We start from the raw sequence: 22,282 nt of genomic DNA, 5'->3' as shown, positions 1-22,282 counted from the left end.
TTAAACTTGTAATGTCGTTATTGTACTATATGTACTGTAGCATCAATACTGATGATTTATAAAATGTAGCCTTTTTGCATATTCATACATTATCAAGTGTAAAATTAGCATACATAAACATGTACTGTACATCTTCACAGTAGACACACCCACAGACATAACCACCCAACAGATTGAAGGAGTGTTCAGTCTTCCCCCCGAGGCTTGGAATGGATAGCCTATATGTTTTGGTAGACCACGTTGTAGATGGGCTAAAAAACCCTGGCTGAGTTGGCTCATAGCTACCTCAAGGGGATGCAGGTCAGTGGAGTTCAGAGTAGCGCTCCCTGTAGGGCTGCCGTACATATCTCAGGTGGCCTGGAAACCCCCTGTCTGGGTGAGACTGTCAGGGGCCTGCAGCGCAGTCCCAGTGGAATATGTATTGAGGGCAACAGATTTTTATTTTTGGAATGGCCACGGAGACTGTTGCCCGCTCCCCCAGGCAAGGTGCAGTTCACTTCAAGATGAGACTGGCCCTGTGACACTTCGAACTTGGATTAGCAGGAAGCAAGCAGTTTACCCCCCCAACTAGCACTTACAAAGGTAAACACAATGCATTTCACCATCTGTTCATGGACAGAATCATGTTACTCTACTGTATTGGGTTCATGACCAAGAGACAGAGTACAGGCCTACAGCTAAGAATTAAGATTAGCAGTTTAAACTCTACATTGCATGCATATGTTTTTGCAATGTTTGAATGAACAGAATTCCAGTATTAAAAAACATTCATTTCAACCACATCCTTCCACCTGAATCTTTTCTTATTTAACATAATCGTCCATTAAATGTAATGTATGGACGGAAGGTGCATGAAGAATGTAATTCCACCAAAGGCTTTCTAAGCATTAACATTAATATTTGTTTGTATTTATACTTGTAAACATATTTCTTAGTTGTGTGGTTTTGTTGCTTTCTATATGTATTTAAAAAACAATTGTCCTTTTTTGTAGCATTACCAATAAAAGTATTCATCTTCTACATGAACTGGTAAGTATAACATAATGTGAATACTGTGGCCTTTACACAGTTATGTCTACCACCGTTTACTTGTGGCTAGTTCATGTCTCTTACAGTGAAGCCTAATTTGAGGTTGTTAAACAGTGCAAGCTATTATTATTTATTGGAAAGCTAATCATACTCTTCCCTCTTTTGAGTGGAGTGTTGGATGTGTCCCAGATATCTTACCCCATAACCTTAAAAGGGTGACCTTGTTCCTGTGCCAAGTACTGGGTTCAATGGTTGTCTCAGTAGTGTAGGTTTTGCCACTTTTACAACATGGCCTACTTTCTCATAGGGGTCAAAACATTTTTCTTACTTACTTACTTTTGACCAAATTGGTAACATAAGCAGTATTTTTGAGGAGCATCTATATATATTGGTTCTTTCACTTTTAAGTTTTAAAAACACACATGTCTAAACATGCATTTATTATTAAATATTACATTTAATCAGTTAAGGCAGTGAAAAATCACAGGCCACCAAAATCAATATAAAGATGTTAACATAGAAAAGTATATTATTTTATAACTTTAAACTGTGCATTGGCATAGTAGTGGCTGATTACGCAGGGGTTCATTTCCATCAGTGAAACTGATTCACTGCCTCAAAGACAGCTCTTAACTGCAGGGAGCAGGTGGCTGGCTCATGATAGGTTCTCTTTCCCCTACCACCCTCTAAAATTAGGCCATGGGTAAATTGCACAGTCTAAAGAGGTATCCAGACATCCATTAGGTGGATGTTTAAGAAACAAAACAAAACGTATCCACTCCCATTGTAATGAGCTCAACAGGGTTTTGAAGGACATTGTACTGTTATATGATATTGTAAATGTCAACAGTAAATCAAATCAATTATAGAAGTTAGACCAAAGAACACATACCTATATTATTAGAATGTGGAACAAATGTGTACTGGTTGAGTTGAGTACTTTATCCAACCGAATCTAGTAAGAAACTCTAAATTACCATGATCATTTTCAATGTGGTAATTATCTGTCAAGGTTGTTTCATAAATACTTATTTATCAACATGTATTAATTTTAATAACAATACACTTATTAAGAATTAGTAACAATGTAGACCCACAGGGTATAATTTGAATAAACATCTCCCATTCTATGTCAGCCAATAGCATGTTATATGTTGTATATTTTATATTGTTCAGGCTTTAGATAGTCACATAGCACCTTTAGGACACCATTATGATCACTGTCCAAACTCTATTGATGAGCCTTTTGTCATGCAATCCAAGTTACAGTTTTTTATTTAGTTGTTAGCTAGGGTTAAATAAAGACTCTGAGCAGCTGTGGATGTTAGTTCCTGTAAGCATGCTGGTGACTCTGGACGGTCATTTTTTCAGAATTGTACTTCAAGTGGAATCTTTGCAGAACCTTTGATAAACAAGGCAAGTCGATGAATTTGGTTTATTTATATTTTGCTGCTTGGACACAGTACATCAAGAAAACAAATTATTCACAGGACAAAAATGAGTAATATTGTCTTATGTAAAAAAAAAATATTGTCTTATTGAAACAGAAAGATACAAACTGTTTTGTAGAAATTTGTGAAGGGTATACTAGGTAGGCAGTGTCTTTTCAAATGGAGAAATAGATGAATCAAGACAGCCTTGTTTCAAAGAGGATCTTGTAAGGGTTTGTCAAAGGCATGTTTGAAATGCAAAGAATGTATGTCAACAAGATGGTAAGTGGTCACCATAGTCATCAAAATCTTTCCTTAAAAATCCTCATGGCACTGTCCACCTGAAAAAAAGAGGAAATGTCAGTGATTCAATTCATACAATGTTAGGACAAAATTATGTGTTTACTTGTACTCAACCCCGCTTCAACATCATACTGTGACCATGCAGTACTGGGGGGTCCATGTAACAATTCTTTAAATATAATACTGGCAGTGAAATGTGCCTTCCCCTTCGCCTTACGTCAATTGTTTTTTTCTACAGGGGGTTGGAAAGCTGATGGAGGTCAGACACTACAATGGACTACAGCCAGACCTTCTCTCTGAGCAATACCGACCACCCCTGTTACCCAAACCAAGCAAAGACAATGCCCGGCTACAGAAGCTAAAAAAGAAGAGTGCCAAGAAAAAGTCTGGCCCCTCGCAGACACCTATACCCTTTCGTTCCTGCTTATCTCCCGTGAATGAAGCAAGCACTGATCTTGAGCACAGCGACCAGTCAACCCCACCCAAGACACCTGAATCCTCCTACTATGGAGAACATTTTACTTTTCCCATCAGACCATTATATCAGCATTCAGCATCTCCCTACCCACACCCCCAAAGTAGCCCACATGGCTACACAGGGTTCTTTCCCCCACAATCTTACACGTCTCCAGTCAGGACTGAGCATCAGGTGGCTCCACTCTATGAATGCTCATCCTTTTGGTTTGAGGATGCCACCCCAGTCATGATGCCTCCACCTCCACCTGTGCAAACTCAGGTGATGCTATCACCAGCTCTTGCCCCAGGTCTAGTCAACCCTTCAGCTCCATCCCCAGCCCCAGCCCCAGCTCCACCCCCACCCCTAGCTCAAGCTCTTCCCCCAGCAATAGCTCAAGATTTAACTCGAGCCCCAGCTCTAGCTCTGACTTCATCTTCAGCCTCAGTTTTAGCTCTAGCCCCAGTTTTAGCTCCAGCCCAAGTCCAGGTCTTAGCTCCAACCTCAGTCCCAGCTTTACCTCCAGCTCCAGTTTTAGCTCCATCTCCAGCCCCAGCACCAGTTTTATCTGCAGCATCTGTCCCAGCTTTAGCTACAGTCCCACTTTTAGCTCCAGTCCCAGTTTTGGTTTCAGCTTTAGCGCCACCTCAAAGACCTACAGTTCCAGTGACTCTCAAAAGCTCAGATTCATCAAGAGTGAAATCCTATGCATTAGCCTCCACTATATGTCCTCCAGGATCACCCCAAGTGCCACAGTCTGCTCCAGCTTCCCCAAAGATATCAACTCACAGTTTGACTCTTTTTCCAGCAGCCCCCAGTGGCCAGGCCTTGGCATCTGCTCTAGTTCCAGTTTCACCTCCTGCTCCAGCACTAGTATCAGTTTCAGGCCCTCTGGCACAACCTCTTATTTCCACTAAGAAGCTAAAGGAGATAACTAAAAGCCAAACATCAACTTTTGCAGCAAGGCCAAGTAAAAGCAATTCCATGGCTAGCCTACTGCCATCGCAGATGGACAGCTCACAATTGTCAATATTGGAAGGTGTTACAGGAATTAAGTCTGAAGCCCAACAGACAAGGATTTATACATCCAAAGCAACTTTTTATGAAATTTCAAAGCCCTTTGTTAATGACACGATGGGAATAAATGCATTGTACCAAGGAGCATCATTATCCTCTCAACACAGAGCCAATACTGTATCCGACGTGAAAAATGAAGCATTGTCTTCATGTAAGATGTCTGTGGCAAAGACCTCATCTGGTCGACCAAAGACATCGTCATGTCTTCCATCAAGAGGAACAACACCTGTTTTTGAGATCTCAAAACCCAACCCGCTCTTATTTGCAGCAAGTCCTGTTTTTTCCTCTTCTCGGGATGTGTATGCTGCTGTTAGTAAAGAGTCACATACGTTTAAATCACCTGTGCCTTTTACAAGTACAATCAAAACTCCCTCAGCAGCAGAATGTCTACCAATTGGACTGAACAATACTGCCTCAAACAAACTCTCTAATGATTTAGTAAGTGACAACAGTAATTCAACTCACAACAGTTTTAAAACAACTGGCTTAGGAGCAGCTGTTGCTGATTTATCTCCAAATGCAATTCCAGTATCCAACACTACAGTAAATGAGATGGCAGTTCCAAGGCCACTGCTGACAGAATCACCAATACTAAAAGTTCAAATTGATGAAAGTTCCAGATTTGAAACCTCTCAATCGGGGTATGATTTTCCAACGACAACATTTTCCAAAGGTATACCAAAGACATATTCAAGTGGACAAACACTAATAACAGCACAGGCACCACTCAGCCCAAATCCTCTGTCTCCCAGATATCAAACACCAAACTCACCTGTACTTGAGGCACGGAAATCCCTAACATCATTGTTAGGATCTCAAATACCACCATCATCTCCGATGACATCCCCAAAACCAAGACCAAGGTCAACATATTATGGACTTACCCCATCTGAATATGTTGCTTATGGTGGGATTCGCACCAACTCTGCTTACTATGGTCCCAAGGACCCCAATGTCAATGAATTGGCATCATCCAAATTAAATTATAATGGATTAACTGGATCTCCTATTGCTATATCAGAAGTATCCATAAAAGAATGTAATTCTGCTAAAGCTGTCATTGCACAACAAACAGCCTCGTCGGTACAATATTCTGATGCTCAGGTTCTGCAAACACTTTCAGCTGCAAGAAGCTTCTCAGAAATTCCAACAGACCAGCCAAAAACATTCAGAACAGACATATCTGATGAAATCAAAACAGAAGATGTTAATATGGACACAAGAAAACAACTGTTTTCATTGGCCTTTGGGCCACAAACTATGCAACCTGAAGTGTCCACACCTAAAGCCTCTTATTCTGAGGCTCCAATACCAGTACCTAAAGCAGGTGAGGTGCAAACAACAAGTGCAGAATTATTTCCAGTGGAGGTTTATACAAATGAAACTCCTTCAGTATTCATTGATAGTAATGCTGTGACAAGATACTCATTTCCTTTTAATAATATGGAAATGCATTTAGCAAATTCTGCAATTGAGAAAATGCCAAATGTCCCAAATATCACAAATGTAAACACAGAGATGGTCCCTACATTTATTAAACCTCAAAACAAAAGTATTATAAATTCTTCTGTAACAAGCCTAAATTTAACAAATCACCCACAACCAAGCAGAAGGTTAGAGACAGCTGGTGCTCAAAGTCCAATCAATGTAAATCCTGCAGGAGCTAGCCATTCAACACAGCAAGTCATTGATGCTCTACCCACCACAGGTACCACCCGCTCCAACAACCTTACAACTGAAACGTTAATTACCAGTAATGCTCAGACAGATGAATTACCAGTAATGCTCAGATCTGATGCTGGGCTTACCTCTGAAACCCTTGTACAAAGCAAGCAAACTGTAGAGTCAATGCAGCCTTGTAAAATTACTAAGGAAGCCAAACATGATATCAAAAATGCAGTTGAAACCAAGATATCCCAAGATTCTGTAGAACCTACATTTCTCAACAAAACCAAATTATGCCACAATCCTATGGTTCGCTCTGGACTTCTAAGTGAACCTAGCATAGAAAATGTTGTAGGACAGATAACCCCAAAAAACGATTTGTGTAGTAAACCTAACATACAATCAGATATTTCCAACAAGCCTATCTCAGATACATTGTCAAAAATAAAATACAAAAAGACATTCATAGAAACTACATTGCCCAGTAAACTAAGTATGGAAGCACAACCCAGCACATTCAGCACAATGTCAATTGTAAATGAAGTACCACCTCAGATGGCTGTAGAAGCCATACTACCTGCAAAATCTTCAACTCAAACCAAAAAGCCCTGCAATCTACCATTTGCAGAAACAAAACATAGCAGCATACTTAGCCCGGAAACATGCAATCTTTTCAGCAAGGCCAACGTGGACAACAGTTTGTCCAGAAAACCTAGCATACAAAACAATCTCAACAACACATCAACCAAAGGTATCAATGTATCTAACAAACCCTTACCAAATATAAAAGCGCATGAGACGCCTACAACAAAACAACACAGCAAGCCTGTTATAGACAATGATCTACGCATTAAGGCTATAATAGGATCAAATCTCCATAAAACATATACTATTCAATCAGAATTACAGAGCAAGCCTATTAAATGTTTAGTAGGACCACAGCCTGGCATAGTGACATCTGAAAGCCATCTGCCCAGCACACCAATCACTGAAAAAAATCTTCCAAACAAACATATCATAAGAAATGTAATAACCAGCAAACCTATGACAGAAACCAAACTCTCAAACAAACCTAGCACAGAAACTTTACAGATTAGAAAGTCTCACACAGAAATGACGAGGGCCAGTAAACCTGCTTTAGACACACTGTTGTCAACTAATAGTCTTTCCATGGAACATATTGTTCCAATCAGCCCTCCAACAAACTCAACCATGGGAAGCCAGCAACCAACAAAGCTGGCCATTGATGTAAAGCCCTCCACCATGTTCACCCCTGAAACAAGATCCTTCTCACATTCAACAATTGAAGGTAAACAACTTCCAAAAGTTTTAGTATTAAAGGAAGCTTCCCCAAAACCCATCTCCAAGCATAAAATGACTAACAAGCCTACTGTTAATTTAAGAAATGTAACCAATCCTACAATTGATACAGAAGATTACCCTTTCCCAGAATGTAAACAAACTAACAAGAATAATGTAAATGCACAGCCTTTAATAAAGACCTCTTCAGATTTAGAGGCCCCCTTAAATCTTACTTCAGAAACTAAACCTGTTTCCAAATTGAATATTGGGACCAAAGACCCTATGAAGCCTGTTCCCGAGCCTGCCCCAACTAACCAACCTGCTATAAAGGATCAACCCTCCACAAAGCAGATGGAGAAAAATTCCTCCTTAAGCCCTGCCATAGAAACCAAACTTACAAAATCTCTTATAGAAACAAAAGACCCAATAAAATCGTCTTCTGAGTCCATCCCAACTAACAAGCCTACCATAAACATGCAACCTGCTATAGAGTCTACTATTGAAAGTATATCCTCCTCAAACCCTGCAATAGCCACTGTGATGAAACCATCCATATCTAAAGCCGCTTTGATTGACTCTACCACTCCTGCCTCTTTGCCTCAGGCCTCAGTCTCAGTAAAAGGGCCATCCACAAACAGAGGAATGTCTCCGCCATCTCTGTCAAAGGCTGGACTGGCAGACAAGGAAGTAACGGAACCACTTGCAACAGCTTCCCCGGGGAAATCAACACAAAAGATGGACTCTACGAAGTTCCCGACATCAACAGCATCTTCAACTGCTGACAAAAAGAAGATTGCAGAAATATCCTCGGCAGTCCTTAAACCCAAGGGTCTAAAGGCCAAACTCAGTGGATGGACACGACTTAAAAAACACATGGTTGTTGAACCAGATGAACCCCAGTTTCCAGAACCCCCAGAATCTCTGAAAGACTCCAGTGGCTGTGAAAAGAACACTGACAAGAGAAAACTGGACTGTAAATCCAAAGGTCAGTCTAAAGCACAGGAGGTAGTCAAGGAAAATATGGAACATAAGGCATTGAAGATGTGGGACGCTATGCTCTTTCAGATGTTCTCCACTAAGGAGAACATCATGAAGCAGATAAAGTCAAATAAGAATGATTCCAAAAATATGACGTCAAAAGACAATCAGATAGAAGTCCCATCTTTTGTCAGTCGGTTGCCAATTCTTCTATACAGCCCACGGTTTGATGCAAGGAAGCTGAAGGAGGCTGCTGAAAAGCCTCTCACCAAAATTGCGTCTGTGTTTGAGATGGGTCTGATTGGTCGTAAAAATCAGGATGAGGAACCTAAAGACTTTAATAGAACTGCCAAAGGGTTTGGCACTTTAAAACAAACAACTGCTGATGCCTGAACTGAGTATAACACACTTCAATTGATAAATGAAATATTATGTTTATGTTTTCACTCCAGAAAGAACCTTAATGGTATTCTGTCCATTACTTAGTCATACACATCACAGGATCTATCAGTTGTCACACAAGTAGGAGAGTAACTTCGAAAGAGTGTTTATCAAAATGTAGCAATATGCAATTTTTAAAAGCTAAAGCATTGGCTTTTACATACGTTATCCATATGAAAAGCTTAAGCTGAGATTTTTGATGCATGCAGATCGTTTTTGATGTTGGGTTTTGTGTTTCTAGCATGAATCAGGAAAAATATATATTTTTTTAAGCATTGATTATTGTAATTGTAGAGTAGACTTAAGTAGGCCTATGGTACAAAATGTGATCTTGTTTGTACATTCCTGTATCAAGAAAGCAGAAGGGAGAATGACAAGAGTGTAGCTGTGAAATAAGCAGATTTGACAAGTTGGAATGTGGACATAGAAAGAGACGGTTAAAGACATGTTATCGATTTGCTTCGTGATGAAGAAAAGGTGAAATACAAATAACAGATAATGGATCCTGTATAACTTGTTCAATGAATGAGGTGGGACATGGATTGCTCTATGAGGACAGAACGCAGTTGTACTGAATGGATAAGAAAGTAGGATTTAGGAAGGGTATGGTCACTTTTTCACATTGAACTGTAGATGTGTCTCATTGGTATTCTGTAGAGAGATGTAAAGAAATACACATGGACACAAGAATGAGTCCAAGATGACGACTGTTTTGTTGCAATAGTTATTGTAAGCATGTTTTGTTCAGCCAAGTGTTTGTTTTCTCTCTCCGCTAAACGTTTGGAATGAAAGCTAATTGTGAAAATTATTTTTTTAACTTTTGTTTTAGCCAGCTGCAATTGGATGTTTGTTTCATAAAAGTCACTGAAAAGTGGATAAAATGCCATGAAAACCCCATTAGCCAACCATTTTTGTTTATTTTATTGAATCTGTTTTTATTTCTTAGATAGTACTGTATATATAGTTTCTAGACATGTACAGTACCAGTCAAATGTTTGGACATGTGCCCACTTTTGATGGTACTGTACATAATAGAGTAGCTGTGTATAATGTCTTTTGAGATGTCTATATAAAGCTAAATGATCAGCAATAGTCTCAACATTGTTGTTTTGACCCCCAAGTGCCTTAACACTTGACCAGTCAATTCCTTACCAGCGCCACAAGTACAAGTTTGGGCTACGAAACTGAAACAACATGCACAGATCACATGCTGTGATCCGAAGGAAATTGAGGTATGCAATGAAAACAGTATAATGTAACTGTAGACTGCTTGAACAAAGTTATAAATACAGTTGTCTGAGAGGGGAGTAATTGTTTTATACCAATAATGTGTTTATTCAGTCATGTGTCAATTCACTTAATTTTGGTGATTAGTGACTTACTTGATTTTCAATTTGAGTTTTCGTCATAGTCCTCAGTCACTGGGACTTTCTCGTACTTTCCATGTCCTGTTACCACATATTTGTATCTTTTACCAGAGGCCCCCTGAAAATAGATTTGTGAGTTAATACATTTGACAGATCTTTAAATTATATTTAAACATTGGCAAGATAACTGAATACAAATAATATTGCAATACTGAATTATTTTCAGTTTTACAATGTACCTAAACATTACTTGAAACATACCCTCTCGCCTCTCCCAGAGGATGATGTATCTCCAAAATTCTCCCACAGATTCTTCTTGTTTAGCACATCACCTGGCTTTATTTCCTGTATAGAGAAAAGCAAACACTTGAATCAAGCTAACACACTATTTTAAAGTGTATACTATGTTTATCTGGTACATAAAGTATAGGTGCCATGTGACAGAGTGCAGTGTGCAGTAGTTGGAATTAAGAGTACTTTTCCACAAGGGGGCATACTTCTTTCAATTTGACTAACCTGAGTGGAAAGTTGATGTGTAAAGTGTTTTCTTACACAACTTGTTTTACTATATTTTTTTTATAGAGTGCATTACTAATGAGTCACAGGTTTGTATTAAGCCATTCCCACGAAAGCTTAGAGAGGAATATAAAGGTAGAAAAAGAGAGGAAATAGAGAGGTACCTCGAGTAAGGAAAGGGTAAAAAGGATACCAAACATGTAGACAGTTGAAGAGAGAACTGAGAGGTAAGAGAAATAATCTGTGCAGAAGGAGGACCATCCTAAAAGCCTAAACGTTGTCATGGAGAGTAGTTGTGCATTACTTTTTAAATTGTTCTTCAACAGAATGAATAAAAATATAGATGAATGAATACAGGCATTGATGATTTAAAGCTTGATAGAAATGTACAGGGGACACATTCATGAATATCTCTTGACATACAGTTGTGAGTCATTGTTTACTCACTGCTGGTTTGGAGGAGGAGTTTTTGCAGGAACCATCAGAACTCCCTCTCACCCATTGGGTGATGAGGTTAGCCACACCCACTTTTACACCCTCTGGGTCCTGGGACAGTGATGAATAATCCTCCGATGAGACAAAATGACAGGCCTCAAAATTATTCATTACTGTTATCAAATTTCCATTGATTATGTGCTCCCTAGAGCTTTTCTCATGTTCTAAACATTTGATTCTTAAACATGAACAATTTGTAAAGATGTGAGTGCAAGGCCTTACCTTGGATGGTGTGCCTTTAGTGGAGCATTGGCCCCAGGCATCTCCAGCTTCAAACAGGTTCTTCTTGGCTGCGACAGGCTCAGTGGGACTTGGAAGGTCCATCAAAGCCTGTTTGGCTGCCTTGGCTTCCTTTGTGGAGATCTAGTGAGGTTAAGGATTGAAGGCTCAGTTGATTACATCATGCAAGGCTCTGGGAAATCTGGGGAAATCATTTTAGGATGTTGAGCTATTCAGTCTATTTAGACCAGGGTTTTTTTTCACTGTATGTCCTGTCTATATTTTATGGTAATGGTATCTGTGTCATTGAACAATAAGGAGGATTTCACATCCCAGAAACATCTGCTCTGAGCTCACCACCTGGCAGCACAACACACCTCCCTACAGGAAGAACAAGCCCAGAGTCCATTGGCTTGGAACAAATACAGGTGAGCACAGCCTGAGGTGCCCTTAAATTCACACTGTGTGAAACACCTTTGATCATGTGTCAAGTTGAATGGGCACAATGTCACCTTACGTGAGTCTATAAGAGAGCAACATGACCCTACAGGACGAGTGACTGGGGCAGGTGTGCTCAAGGGCTGACTCCTTGTTAATGTATTGGGTGACACTATCCTATAAATCAATGTGAATACATATTAGCCTTTTTATCTTTAAACCTAAGCAACTGCATGGAGATAGGGGTGTAGTATTACCTCGATGGCTTGAGTGTACTGTTCCAGCCTGTTGTCGATCTTAGAGACAGCCACGGTTGGCAGAGTCTTCCAAAGGCTATTACTGTTTAAAACAAAGGAATGTTTTAGGAAATGGGTGTAATCCTACTGAATGTTGTAGTGTTTGTGTGTGGTCTATATGATGGCCACTTACAGTATTCATTGCAAAGTTTGTCAAGTGCTTTCTAAATACTAATTCCATTTTGTCATTCAAAGTCTCTTTCAACCACTAAGACAGAGATTTGTATAGGAAGGTGTTTGAGTTAAATTAATGATGTTATCATCTCTGTCAGGAGAGCCAGGGTAGGTAGTATGTGTTCAATCAGGTTCACAGTGTGTGATCCTCCAGCAAACTGTTTGTGTACACATTCCCCATGACTGTGCCCAATGCAAAAACATACTTAATGATTATTTTGAGGCTATAAATCACCTATCCAAACCATGTTATTGCTGGCAATGCAAAAGGCTGCAACCCCAAAATAGCACAGCAGGCTAACTGGTTAGTGTCAATAATGTGCGACTGCAGACAATAAGGAGCCTCTCAGCTCAACAAAAAAAACATTGATGCCACATCTGGTTTAACTTACAGCAGTCCGACTGTAAATCACCTACTGACAAAGAGGGATGCAATACAAAAAGAGAGACCGTAGCAGCTGTCAAGTCCAATACTATTCTATCTCACTGTCATGCATTTTTATTCACATGGTGTTCAGGATCTGCTTACAGTGATACTTCCTTCTACTAAATTAGTACCCACTTGTACTCTTGATGTTGGGTTTATGTGTGTTGAGGATGGGAACCAGGGTATTCTCACATTTGGATCCTTTGGTGGCCATATAGCCTTTCTTAAACTAAGCAGTAAGAATAGCAGTCATGCAGTAATGACTCACCTTTTCTTCAGAGAGCGGTTTAGAGACTCTGTCCTTTCATTAATCTAAGGAATGGGAAAAAAAGAACATTGCATTGGCATCTAAGCATTTTCTTTGTGTTGCAGGTGTGTTGTACCTGAGATTGTGAACATTCTGTAGTGGCAACTACGTTACATTATGTTGAAGCATTTCAATTGATGGAAGAATAACAAAGGCTCAAATATTTTTGAAACGATTTGACTAAAATAAGCAGGACAACAAATAGCAAGCATGCACAAGATGTCCAGTAATCACATTTAGCTCTCTGACCCCTGCGCAACCTCATCCACTTACCGTGCATGTATTCTCTGCTGTTACTCTCTCCTCCATTTCATTCTGTGTAGGTACACAAACAGCACAGGACAGCGCATTGGCAGAAGGCAAGACAGACAATGCAGTTTACTGTAGCAAAGAACCATTCTGCAAGTCATGCCTTCAGACACTGCAGTTAATGTAACATAGAATGTTACTTTAGAATGGTTTAGAGCGAAGCATTCATATGCTCAGCAAGGGGCATCGGATACCCAGTTTCGACAAGTGCATCAATTCGAGCGACTGAGGAAGCAATGCTGATGACATGCATTTACACATAGCACACATAAAACACAACTAGATGATGTCAACACAGGAAGTCAGATTAACCTTTCTCAACTCTTTCAGAAAGACAGCTCAAGGATGTTAAACTGGTGAGGCAGATTGGAGGAGTACAATGGGAAGTTTGTAATGTGCTTGCAGTATTGTGTTGGATGAAATCAATGTAAAACCAGAAGAAATGTTCTAACTTCAAATCCCAGAGCCAATCACAGTCATCACAGCCTTCAACCAACACATATAACATAAGACTTACTGGATAAAACTGAATGAGGAGTTTCTATTGGATTGGCATGAAGCATGAAAAAGACAATGCATTTACAGAGAACATGAATGGATGATGCATGTACAGTACCTATGAAAAGCTAAATGGCAGAGAAAAGTTTGAGATTATTTGCATGTGTTTGAAATGACTTTAGAAGTTACAGTATAGTGTGTGGTCTTCAGGAGTACCTTGAAGGTAGGACTCATTGGGATAAAGGGGCTTAGAGGTTCTTCCCCCTCATTGCTGGAGACACTGAGATTCTTCAACCTCCTCTCTGTGGCTGCCATCCTCCTCCTTTCAATCTCCTCACGCATCTTCTGTCTCTCCTCCTACCAAAAGAGTTATTACTTACAACTAGCTGTACTGCAGCATAGGCTACTATCACATGGAAACGAATTTCAAAATAATGTACACCCACAAATTGTAAGCGGTAGCACATGACGTTACAACATTTTCTTGTAATTGCACATTTTGTATGCTGAAAAGTGAAAAAATCGGTATCTTCGGCCTCACCACTTCTTCCATCTGTTTGTGTTGCTTCTCTTCCTCCATCCTGCGCTCCTCCTCCTCCCTGAGCCTGCGTCTGTCTCCCCTCCTGCTGTTGAGCTCCTCCAGCTCCTGCTGCTCTAGGACCTGTCTCTGTTTCAGCTCCTCCAGCTCCTGCCTCTCTTTCTCTGCATGGCTGTGTCTTATTTTCTCCAGTCTCCGCTCGGCCTCCAATGAGTCATCAGCCACTTCTCCATCCACGTCCCCCTGATCCGCCAGGCTGGAGCTACTTCTGTTGAGTGGAAGGAGGAGATGGGAGGGGAGAGAAGAGAGGAAAGGAGAGACGAGGAGGAAATAACAGGGGAGAGGAGAAGTGCTGAGAACATTTTTATGAAGGAATGGCCCCCTTAGTATTGGCACTGCAAGCAAATCATCTCAAATGTATCAATATAATTCATGTGAATTCATATCAGTGGAATTCAGTGATGGTAGATTTCAAGAACCCAGTTTACCTGAGTCTAGTGTAAGATGAAGAGTAGGATCTCCTTCTGTCAGCCATATCTCTCTCTTCTACTACCAACTATGTCAACTGAATGGATTTAAGCGTGCCTAACAAGAGGAAGTCAAGCTCTTGTCCAGGAAATTATGACATGAACTGAGTTTTGCCATGTCATTTTTGTTTTAATTTGTAGTAAGATCCAGAGAAGTGAGCCATGGAACTGAGATACATAAGATAGTACATATATAAAGTTGGACCTCAAGCTATTTCCTACTTTTGGTTCTTACCTAGGGCTAAGTTTCCCTGCAACTAGATATGTTGTCCTCTCCACTCCATCTCCAGTAGTGTTCAAATGTCTTGTGTCCTGTGGCATGAAGACTTTGGAGGTGTATGAAATCCTCACTTCTTTTTTTTTTTCTGTCACCTAGGATTGAACATTGTAGTTTAGTGCTGGTGAGCGATTTGTTGACATGTCGATCTGTTGGTAGTGACTTATCAGGTATATTCACCTTGTCATCTGTGAAAGTTTTTGACACATCTTGTGTCTTCCTGTTAACACTTCTCTCCCACTCTTCCTCATGTTCATTTGGTACTGAGTCTGATTTCGGAATGGGTCTGTAGTTTCCATTAAATTGGAGTCCCCGGTCATCCCTGGCTTCTTGCTCCTCTATGTGGCGTTGTTTGTGTTTTTCCAACCTCTGTGTCCAGTCACTAAAGCCTTCGTCCTCCTCAAGAGCCACTTGGCAACCAGACTTCAGCTCACTCTCACACCTGAGGAGAAAAGGCACACACTCTTTGGCAGTTAAAAAATGTTTAGGACACACAAAGATGCATACTATACCTAACCATCGAGTAGCCCTCAGATGAATTAGTTGTTGAAAGCAAAGGAACATAGAATGCTATTTGGAATGGAAGTCCATTGTTTTACTCAAAAATTTGGTTGGCAAAAGGCCACTGTGAAAACAATAAGGAGGCTACTGTCAGCAATCCGCATACAATGTTTAAACAATGGTAGGTTAAATGCAACTTGTCTTTGGACAGGTCCCATAGCTTCTACCCTGAGGTCAGGGGAAGTGTGCCTCAACAACCAAGCACCTGCAGAATAGAGCTTAGGCCTTCAGTAAGGTTTTATTTATTGAAGTGGAGAGGCCACCAGGGCAATGTCAGGATCTTATCTAGATAGCAGGTGCAAGCTTAATTTTTGCCTTGGGCTTCATGGAAACGGATGTGGTAACCATGGAGACCTACATAATTGACCTAACATATCTAAACCACTGTGCCTGACTTCCCGCCTGACTTAGTGAGCAACTGTAGCTTCCCCTTCCTCTATATCATATTTCTATAACTTCTTCACATGGATTACAACATGCCTTACATTTAGTTACATTCTGTTCTATGACTGTAGACTAGTATTTAGTCTCTGAAATCGATCAGACTTTAACCCCTCAGTAACTTCTGAGATGCATGTTTTTTGTAAACAAAACCAAAGGCTGCCCCTATCAAAACTGATGTATAAGCAAACGTTTTACGCTTCATGAACCAGAGTTTTACCCTTTATAAACATGTGACTCACTCACTTGTCCTCCTGCTCAAACTTGAAACAGGCCTAAGCCCTCCCAAAATGGGAATCTATAACCCTACCACTAATTGAGATAAAATATATTTTTAGGAGACAAAAGTACCTGTACACTTTTTTTGCACAAATGTAACAGGACCAAATTGCAGTATATCCTTAACAATTTACTGTAGCTAAGCAGCATGTGGATACTGTGGTCTCTTCCTAGCAAAATGCTATCTCAAAGGATGCAGACAAACTTGAAAACTGGAGCTAAACACAAATGGAAAATCAGAAAGCATGAGAACTGCAAGTCCCGTGCCCTTAGCAATAGCCCTATGGTTAAGAATGGTGTGTGTGTATGTGGTACAAGACTCCAGTGGCAGATGATAATGAATTTACCATGGTCATTACACTCTTTCCTACAATCAGCACCACTGGGCCTCCAGCTGACTGAGGCTGTTCACATCATGTGATTAAGACTATACTTGTTTGTTTGTTTTTCAAACAAAGACATGGCTGTTTCATGAATACAAAATCATAAAACACCGCTAATCCAAACCACAACTTTTGAACATAGCCAGAGGATAGACTAAGGACAAGATTGTTCTTTTAACCATTACTTTTAAGTGCTTTAACGTAAGAAAATGACCCGTCCCGATTTTACCTAATTTACCTCATCCTAATCTTGTCATTAATTAGACGAATAGTCTCTCTTTTTTTTTACCAGGGGCTAGTGTTCCATTGTGATAGTAATTTTAGTTTGTCATATTGCATTGTATTTCTTTTAGAAATAGTAGAGGTTGGCGTTGTATGAGGACCTTCATCGGTAGTCAGTTGCCAGAGTGATGCCAGAGTTGTCAAGTCAATGATGCACAATGATGGAGTACAGGCAACGTAAGAACATCTTTGGTCCTGTTGTACTCACAGTGCACCCTCTGTGTGGAGACCATTGTCCAGTGCCGGCCCTGTGGGCCTGAGGGGGAGTCCCTGGCCTTGCTGCCTTTCTCTGGCTCTCCGTCGGCGCTCCCGCTCGATCTCCTCAGCGTCCTCCACACTCCTCTGGGCTGTCACCCTTTTGAAGACATCATACCGCATCAGAAACACAAACAAGCTCAATGACTCTGCTCATGTTAATTGTAAAAATGTGTCACATGCCTGTCCAATGAACACCAGTGAACAAGCTTGTTACTGTGGAGAGTGTTGACAAAGGATGAGTAATGTGATTAAAACTTATGATTGTGACAGAACAAAAGTTGTCTTTGTTTATTACTCAATATTTAACTAGTTTGAAAAGAAAAACATTTGTATATTTCCATGACTGACATTAAGTATTTGAAAAAGGCAGTCAATGTTTAATTTAAAATCTAAAAATCGAATTCACATTAAGATACATTTGTTTTGTTGTCTCTGTTTGGTTGATCATAATAGTGAGATACCTATCAATTTAGGCAAATAAATCTTTTGGTAACACTTTACATTAATGTGATATTAACTACCATGTAACAATACCATGCAATTATTGTAGATACATTTTATTTGCTAAGTATGATATGAAATAGTATTAAGTGTGAATTTTCCCTTAATATAGATTGAAGTAGATTATGTGATCATTTTGAGTTAGTAAATTTATTTTGAGTTGATATTTTACTGTAAGCTTGTATTTCCTGTACACTAATTGACTCCCTCCCATTTTTTCTCCAACCCAGCCATAATATTAGCTATATTTGACACAAGTAAAAGAGAGGGAAAGAGAGAAGCATACAAGAAAAAAGGTGACAAGGTCAAAAGACAGTAGGAGGGAAGAAAAGACGAATGAAGGGGAAGGAAGGTGGAGGGGAGGGATTCAGGAGAGGTGAGCGGTAACGGCTGAGGAGAAGGATATGGGGCTGTGGGGTGAAAGGAGAGGGATGTCCTGATCTGAACTCTGAACATGGAATCCACACACTCAGGATGTTTCATTTCCTCCTTTAGATTCCTTTAGAGCCAATGCAGTAACCAAAACTAGTTTAACAATCACTGCTAATCCAACAAAATCATAGCACCTTTTAAGTTAGTATTTTTGTAATTTCATTTCAGGGGAAATACATTATAATAACATAGAAAATATGAAATTGGACATAATTAAATACCATTGACCAAAGTGACTCCAAATAAATAGATCTTATTTGGAAAATAGTTCGCATTACACCACATAAAAGCTCTATGTTCTCCATTCCCATGGAACTGATTAGCCACAGAGAGCCAAACGCCTCCAAAAAGGGTTTATTACTTGTTATGTTGCTTCTCTTCATCAATGCAATGATGCAATAAAACTCTGTTTGCTCTAACTCTTTTTCTTAACCAATAAACGGACAGCAGATTTTTGCCAGACAATTAAAAGAAATCTTACAGAGAAAGTGTGAAAGTTTCATGATATTTATTTTATTAGAAATGACCGAATTAGATCAGAGAAAGGAATGCAGATAATACATGGTATTGTTTAGTCCAAGACTTAAACATGGAATTGGTGCATCAACCAAATCTTAGCAATAAACAATCCTTCATATAGACATGTTTTTGCCAATTTGGAGAAATAGGTTGCTTCAGGATTGGAAATTTGGTTTGTGTGAGCAGGAAAAGTCCTGCTACTAACAGAGGTGCCTCTCAGTCTCCAAACAATTGGGACAGAGTAATTAAAGACGTAAGATGACTAAACTCTAAATTCCCCCTGTACTAAGAACCGTTCTCTCCAAGCTGAGGATGGGGTCAGCTGGTTATTGTTGCCAAAAAGACTTGAATCCATTACTGTTAGCATGGGAGATTGGCAATTACATTTCCTTGGCAACACTTCCTTGTTTGTTTGCAGAGTGTGTTTTTTTTATTAGTCGGATCTTGATTATCCAAAGACTTTGGTTTATGAATACAATCAGGTGTTCTGTTCTTCTCGCAGAAACAGATGGTGGAGCATTACATCATATTGAACTTGTTTGTTTCTTTAAAGACATTATATATAAAAATGTAAAAAACATGATGGCATTCATAGGAAATAACGCACACAAATAACGCATGTATAGTATTAGGACAGTCTGAAGATGGGACCAGCCCAACTTTCACTTTAGACGAGCCTCAAGCTGTGATCCATCATTTCCTCTCCTTTCCCTCAGAACAACAAACACGTACAATCTGTCTGACTTGTGTTATTTTTTACACTCATTAGAGATTGAGAAAAAGGAGGAGATCTGGGAGACAGATTGAGGAGTGGCGGTAGTGAAGAGTGCGAAGGGAACAAGTGGAGGGCGGGGGCAGTTGGGGTCATGATGAGGCACAGCCAGATGAGGTCATCACCATTAGGGAAGTTCCGACCATAAAAGAAGCCATTGAACCCAGACCCTAGTGTCATTTCTGGTGATGTCATGAAGTGACGCACTGCAGATCTCTAACAACCAATTTGCCTTACATGCAGCCATTGGCCTCAGGCATGAGTAACAGACAAAGAAATCATGCTGTTTGTGAGACAGCAAAACCTTAAGCACAGAAGATTTCATGTCAGCCCCGTTACATAGACTCTTAGCCAAAGCCTTTAGCAAATAAACATTTAGTGATAAAAGCCAATTGGGTTGAAATACAGTAGATATATGGTGAATAGATACTTTAGTACAGTATGCCTCATGTTGTGGCCCACTGATAACACACAACACCAACAGATCACAGGTGTGATCTAACCTCTCCTTGAAGGAACTAGCTCAAAGCACAATGGTAATGAGTTTGAGATTTACAGTCAACTTTCTGGATGATGTTGGCTTTGCACAGTCAAGCACTAGAGCAGAGCCAGCCGACGAGTGGTTTGGAGGAAAATCTATTTTTCCTCCCATTAAAATGAGCTAAGCCCATCCCAATGAAATACATACATATCATAAGTTCCTTTGCAGAGTTACTTTCTTTTGCTAAGGAAGAGTCATAAATGGCCAACATTTGCAGTGAATGGTTCCCCTTAGAGTGAAATTATTAAGTGGGTCATAGATGTCCTACTCTTCACACATCTTTACATCAGCTCAGAAGATGGTGCAGTGAATAGAATGAGTGATATACTTACCCCACATACCCCAAGCCCTCTAACCCACGCAGGTCAACATGTCAATTCCCTGAACCCAAATCAAAGACCTTGAGGGTATTCATCCAGCTTCCCCCAAAAACAAACAACTCCAGTAAAGTCACTTGTGAGCAGGCAGGCCGGAGAGAGGGAATAGGAGGGGAGGGGTGGGGTGGACCGTGTAGACAGAGGGCTTGACTTAGAATGTATCTGTAATATATTTTAAACCTGACTTGCACTCTACTGTAGCGTTAAGCTATCCTTTTGTCTCGCTGAAGAACACATACACACAAGTACACTGCACACATAAATAAATAAAGACACAAAATGTACAAAATTGTTCAAAAAATGTACAAAATTAAAAAGAAGACAAGTAAATGAACAAATGACTAAAAACAATTTGCATATGGCCTTCCAGTATTTAATGACTTGTCATACATATTGTACATATCATACATTTTTGGTGTTTCCATTATCTAACTTCCATCCATCAAACCATTCTATATAGGTTAGATTATTTAGCCATTTCAATTTTAACTTAGAACCATATAAGTAACACAGGGGAAAGCTGTAAGTGTTACATACAAAGATAATCCGCACCAAACACACGTAAATACCTTCTACAGGACTATAGACAAAAAAAAACATCTTATAGTACCAGAACAAATATGACATGCCCTTACCTTAACAGGTTTTGCAAGCCTTGCTTGCTGGAGTTTCTCTTCAGGATAGAGTTGGACATGTTTTCTTAAATGTCTTTGCCCAGATGACAATCACACTCCTCTTACTAATACTCTAGTGTTGCTCTGTCTCAATGGTGATAGTGTTGCAGTGGTGGGGGCTTTTTCAGGAAAGGGTCTCTGTCTCTTTGTGTGGAGTTTTCCTTTCCCCCTCTTTCTATTTTGCTCTGTCTCTCTATCTATGTGTCTCTCTCTCTCCGTATGTCTGTCTGTCTGTCTCTTCTCACATAAACACAGGACTTCCTTTAGAACTCCTCTTTCCTCTGATGCTTGCTGGAAATGTAAAGACCTTGCCTCACTCTCTCTCACTCTCTCTCTTTCTCTCTCTCAGTCTCTATGTGTCTCAAGTCAGTTAGGCTTAAGTCACCGCCCTGCGTCAACCATTCTCCTCCTCTCTTTCCCCTCCTCCTTCATTCCCGCATGTGGTTCTCATTGAAGGCTTTTGAAAACCTGGCCATGCATCCCTCCCTCCCCCCTCCCCACTGTGAATCTGCAGGAGACCTCTAGGGTCATGTAACTTTCCCCTGGGGAAAAGAAAGATGATATTCAACACAATGCCTCTCTGATAAATATCCCACCACAACACACAGACACTTATTTAAAGAAAGCGTGAAAGTGATAGAGGGTGATACTGTGTTCTAATAAGATAATTTTCATCATATTCAAAACACTGAACAAAAGTAGAAACATGTAAAAACTTCAAAAACATCTTTTGAGTTACAGTTCATAAGGAAAACAGTCAGTTTAAAGGAATTCAATAGCCCCAAATAAATGGATTTGACATGCGAGAGATAAACTTCTTGTGCGCAAACATTCTGTGATTATTTATGTTGTCTCATTGAAAATGTATGTTGTCTCATTGGACTGAATATTTTACATGTTGCATTTTTGTTCAGTGTAAATAGAGTTGGCCTGATAACGGCACACATTTTGGTTATTTATTTGCACAATGTTTACACAATTGATGCACTGAAAAGGAACTGATAGATGACATTCACATGTCAATGGTTAATGGTTAATTAATGGTTCTAGTGCCAACCAATCGAAAGTCAGAAATTGTGGGACAGCAGACTACAATCAATTAGCCACCTGACTTTAGCTAAATATTCAGATAGCCTATTGTATGACAGATCTTTTGAAATTAATAAATATATATGATTTTATTATATGGCAACCA

At 39.8% G+C, this 22,282-nt stretch overlaps 2 protein-coding genes across 4 annotated transcripts; one reads left to right on the top strand and one right to left on the bottom strand.

The window, feature by feature from the left end:
* The first annotated feature begins 374 nt into the window (after positions 1-374).
* LOC146247052 (uncharacterized) lies at positions 375-9,769 on the top strand. Its single transcript, XM_084681769.1, has 3 exons — positions 375-582; positions 993-1,029; positions 3,001-9,769. The coding sequence occupies exon 3, from the start codon at positions 3,016-3,018 to the stop codon at positions 8,629-8,631; it is 5,616 nt and encodes a 1,871-aa protein (XP_084537895.1). The 5' UTR covers positions 375-582; positions 993-1,029; positions 3,001-3,015; the 3' UTR covers positions 8,632-9,769.
* On the bottom strand, positions 2,440-21,401 carry LOC146247051 (uncharacterized). 3 transcript variants are annotated; one of them, XM_084681770.1, is made up of 15 exons: positions 21,049-21,401; positions 17,222-17,368; positions 15,248-15,509; positions 15,026-15,162; positions 14,267-14,531; positions 13,942-14,082; positions 13,745-13,768; positions 13,192-13,233; positions 12,880-12,923; positions 11,972-12,053; positions 11,280-11,420; positions 11,010-11,129; positions 10,308-10,391; positions 10,062-10,164; positions 2,440-2,800 (listed from the first exon to the last, which is right to left on the bottom strand). In XM_084681770.1, the coding sequence occupies exons 1-14, from the start codon at positions 21,105-21,107 to the stop codon at positions 10,069-10,071; spliced, it is 1,644 nt and encodes a 547-aa protein (XP_084537896.1). In that variant the 5' UTR covers positions 21,108-21,401; the 3' UTR covers positions 2,440-2,800; positions 10,062-10,068. The 3 variants fall into 3 exon arrangements, with proteins under 3 accessions (XP_084537896.1, XP_084537897.1, XP_084537898.1); XM_084681771.1 differs by having other exon boundaries at positions 11,010-11,108; XM_084681772.1 differs by lacking the exon at positions 13,745-13,768 and having other exon boundaries at positions 2,441-2,800; positions 21,049-21,399.
* Between the last annotated feature and the right edge of the window lie 881 nt (positions 21,402-22,282).

This window comes from Hypomesus nipponensis, chromosome 19 (genome assembly GCF_054491055.1).
Source record: "Hypomesus nipponensis isolate SF chromosome 19, ASM5449105v1, whole genome shotgun sequence".
Taxonomy (NCBI): domain Eukaryota; kingdom Metazoa; phylum Chordata; class Actinopteri; order Osmeriformes; family Osmeridae; genus Hypomesus; species Hypomesus nipponensis.
Note: the sequence above shows the minus strand (reverse complement) of the source record. Positions and strands in the feature narration are given on the sequence as shown.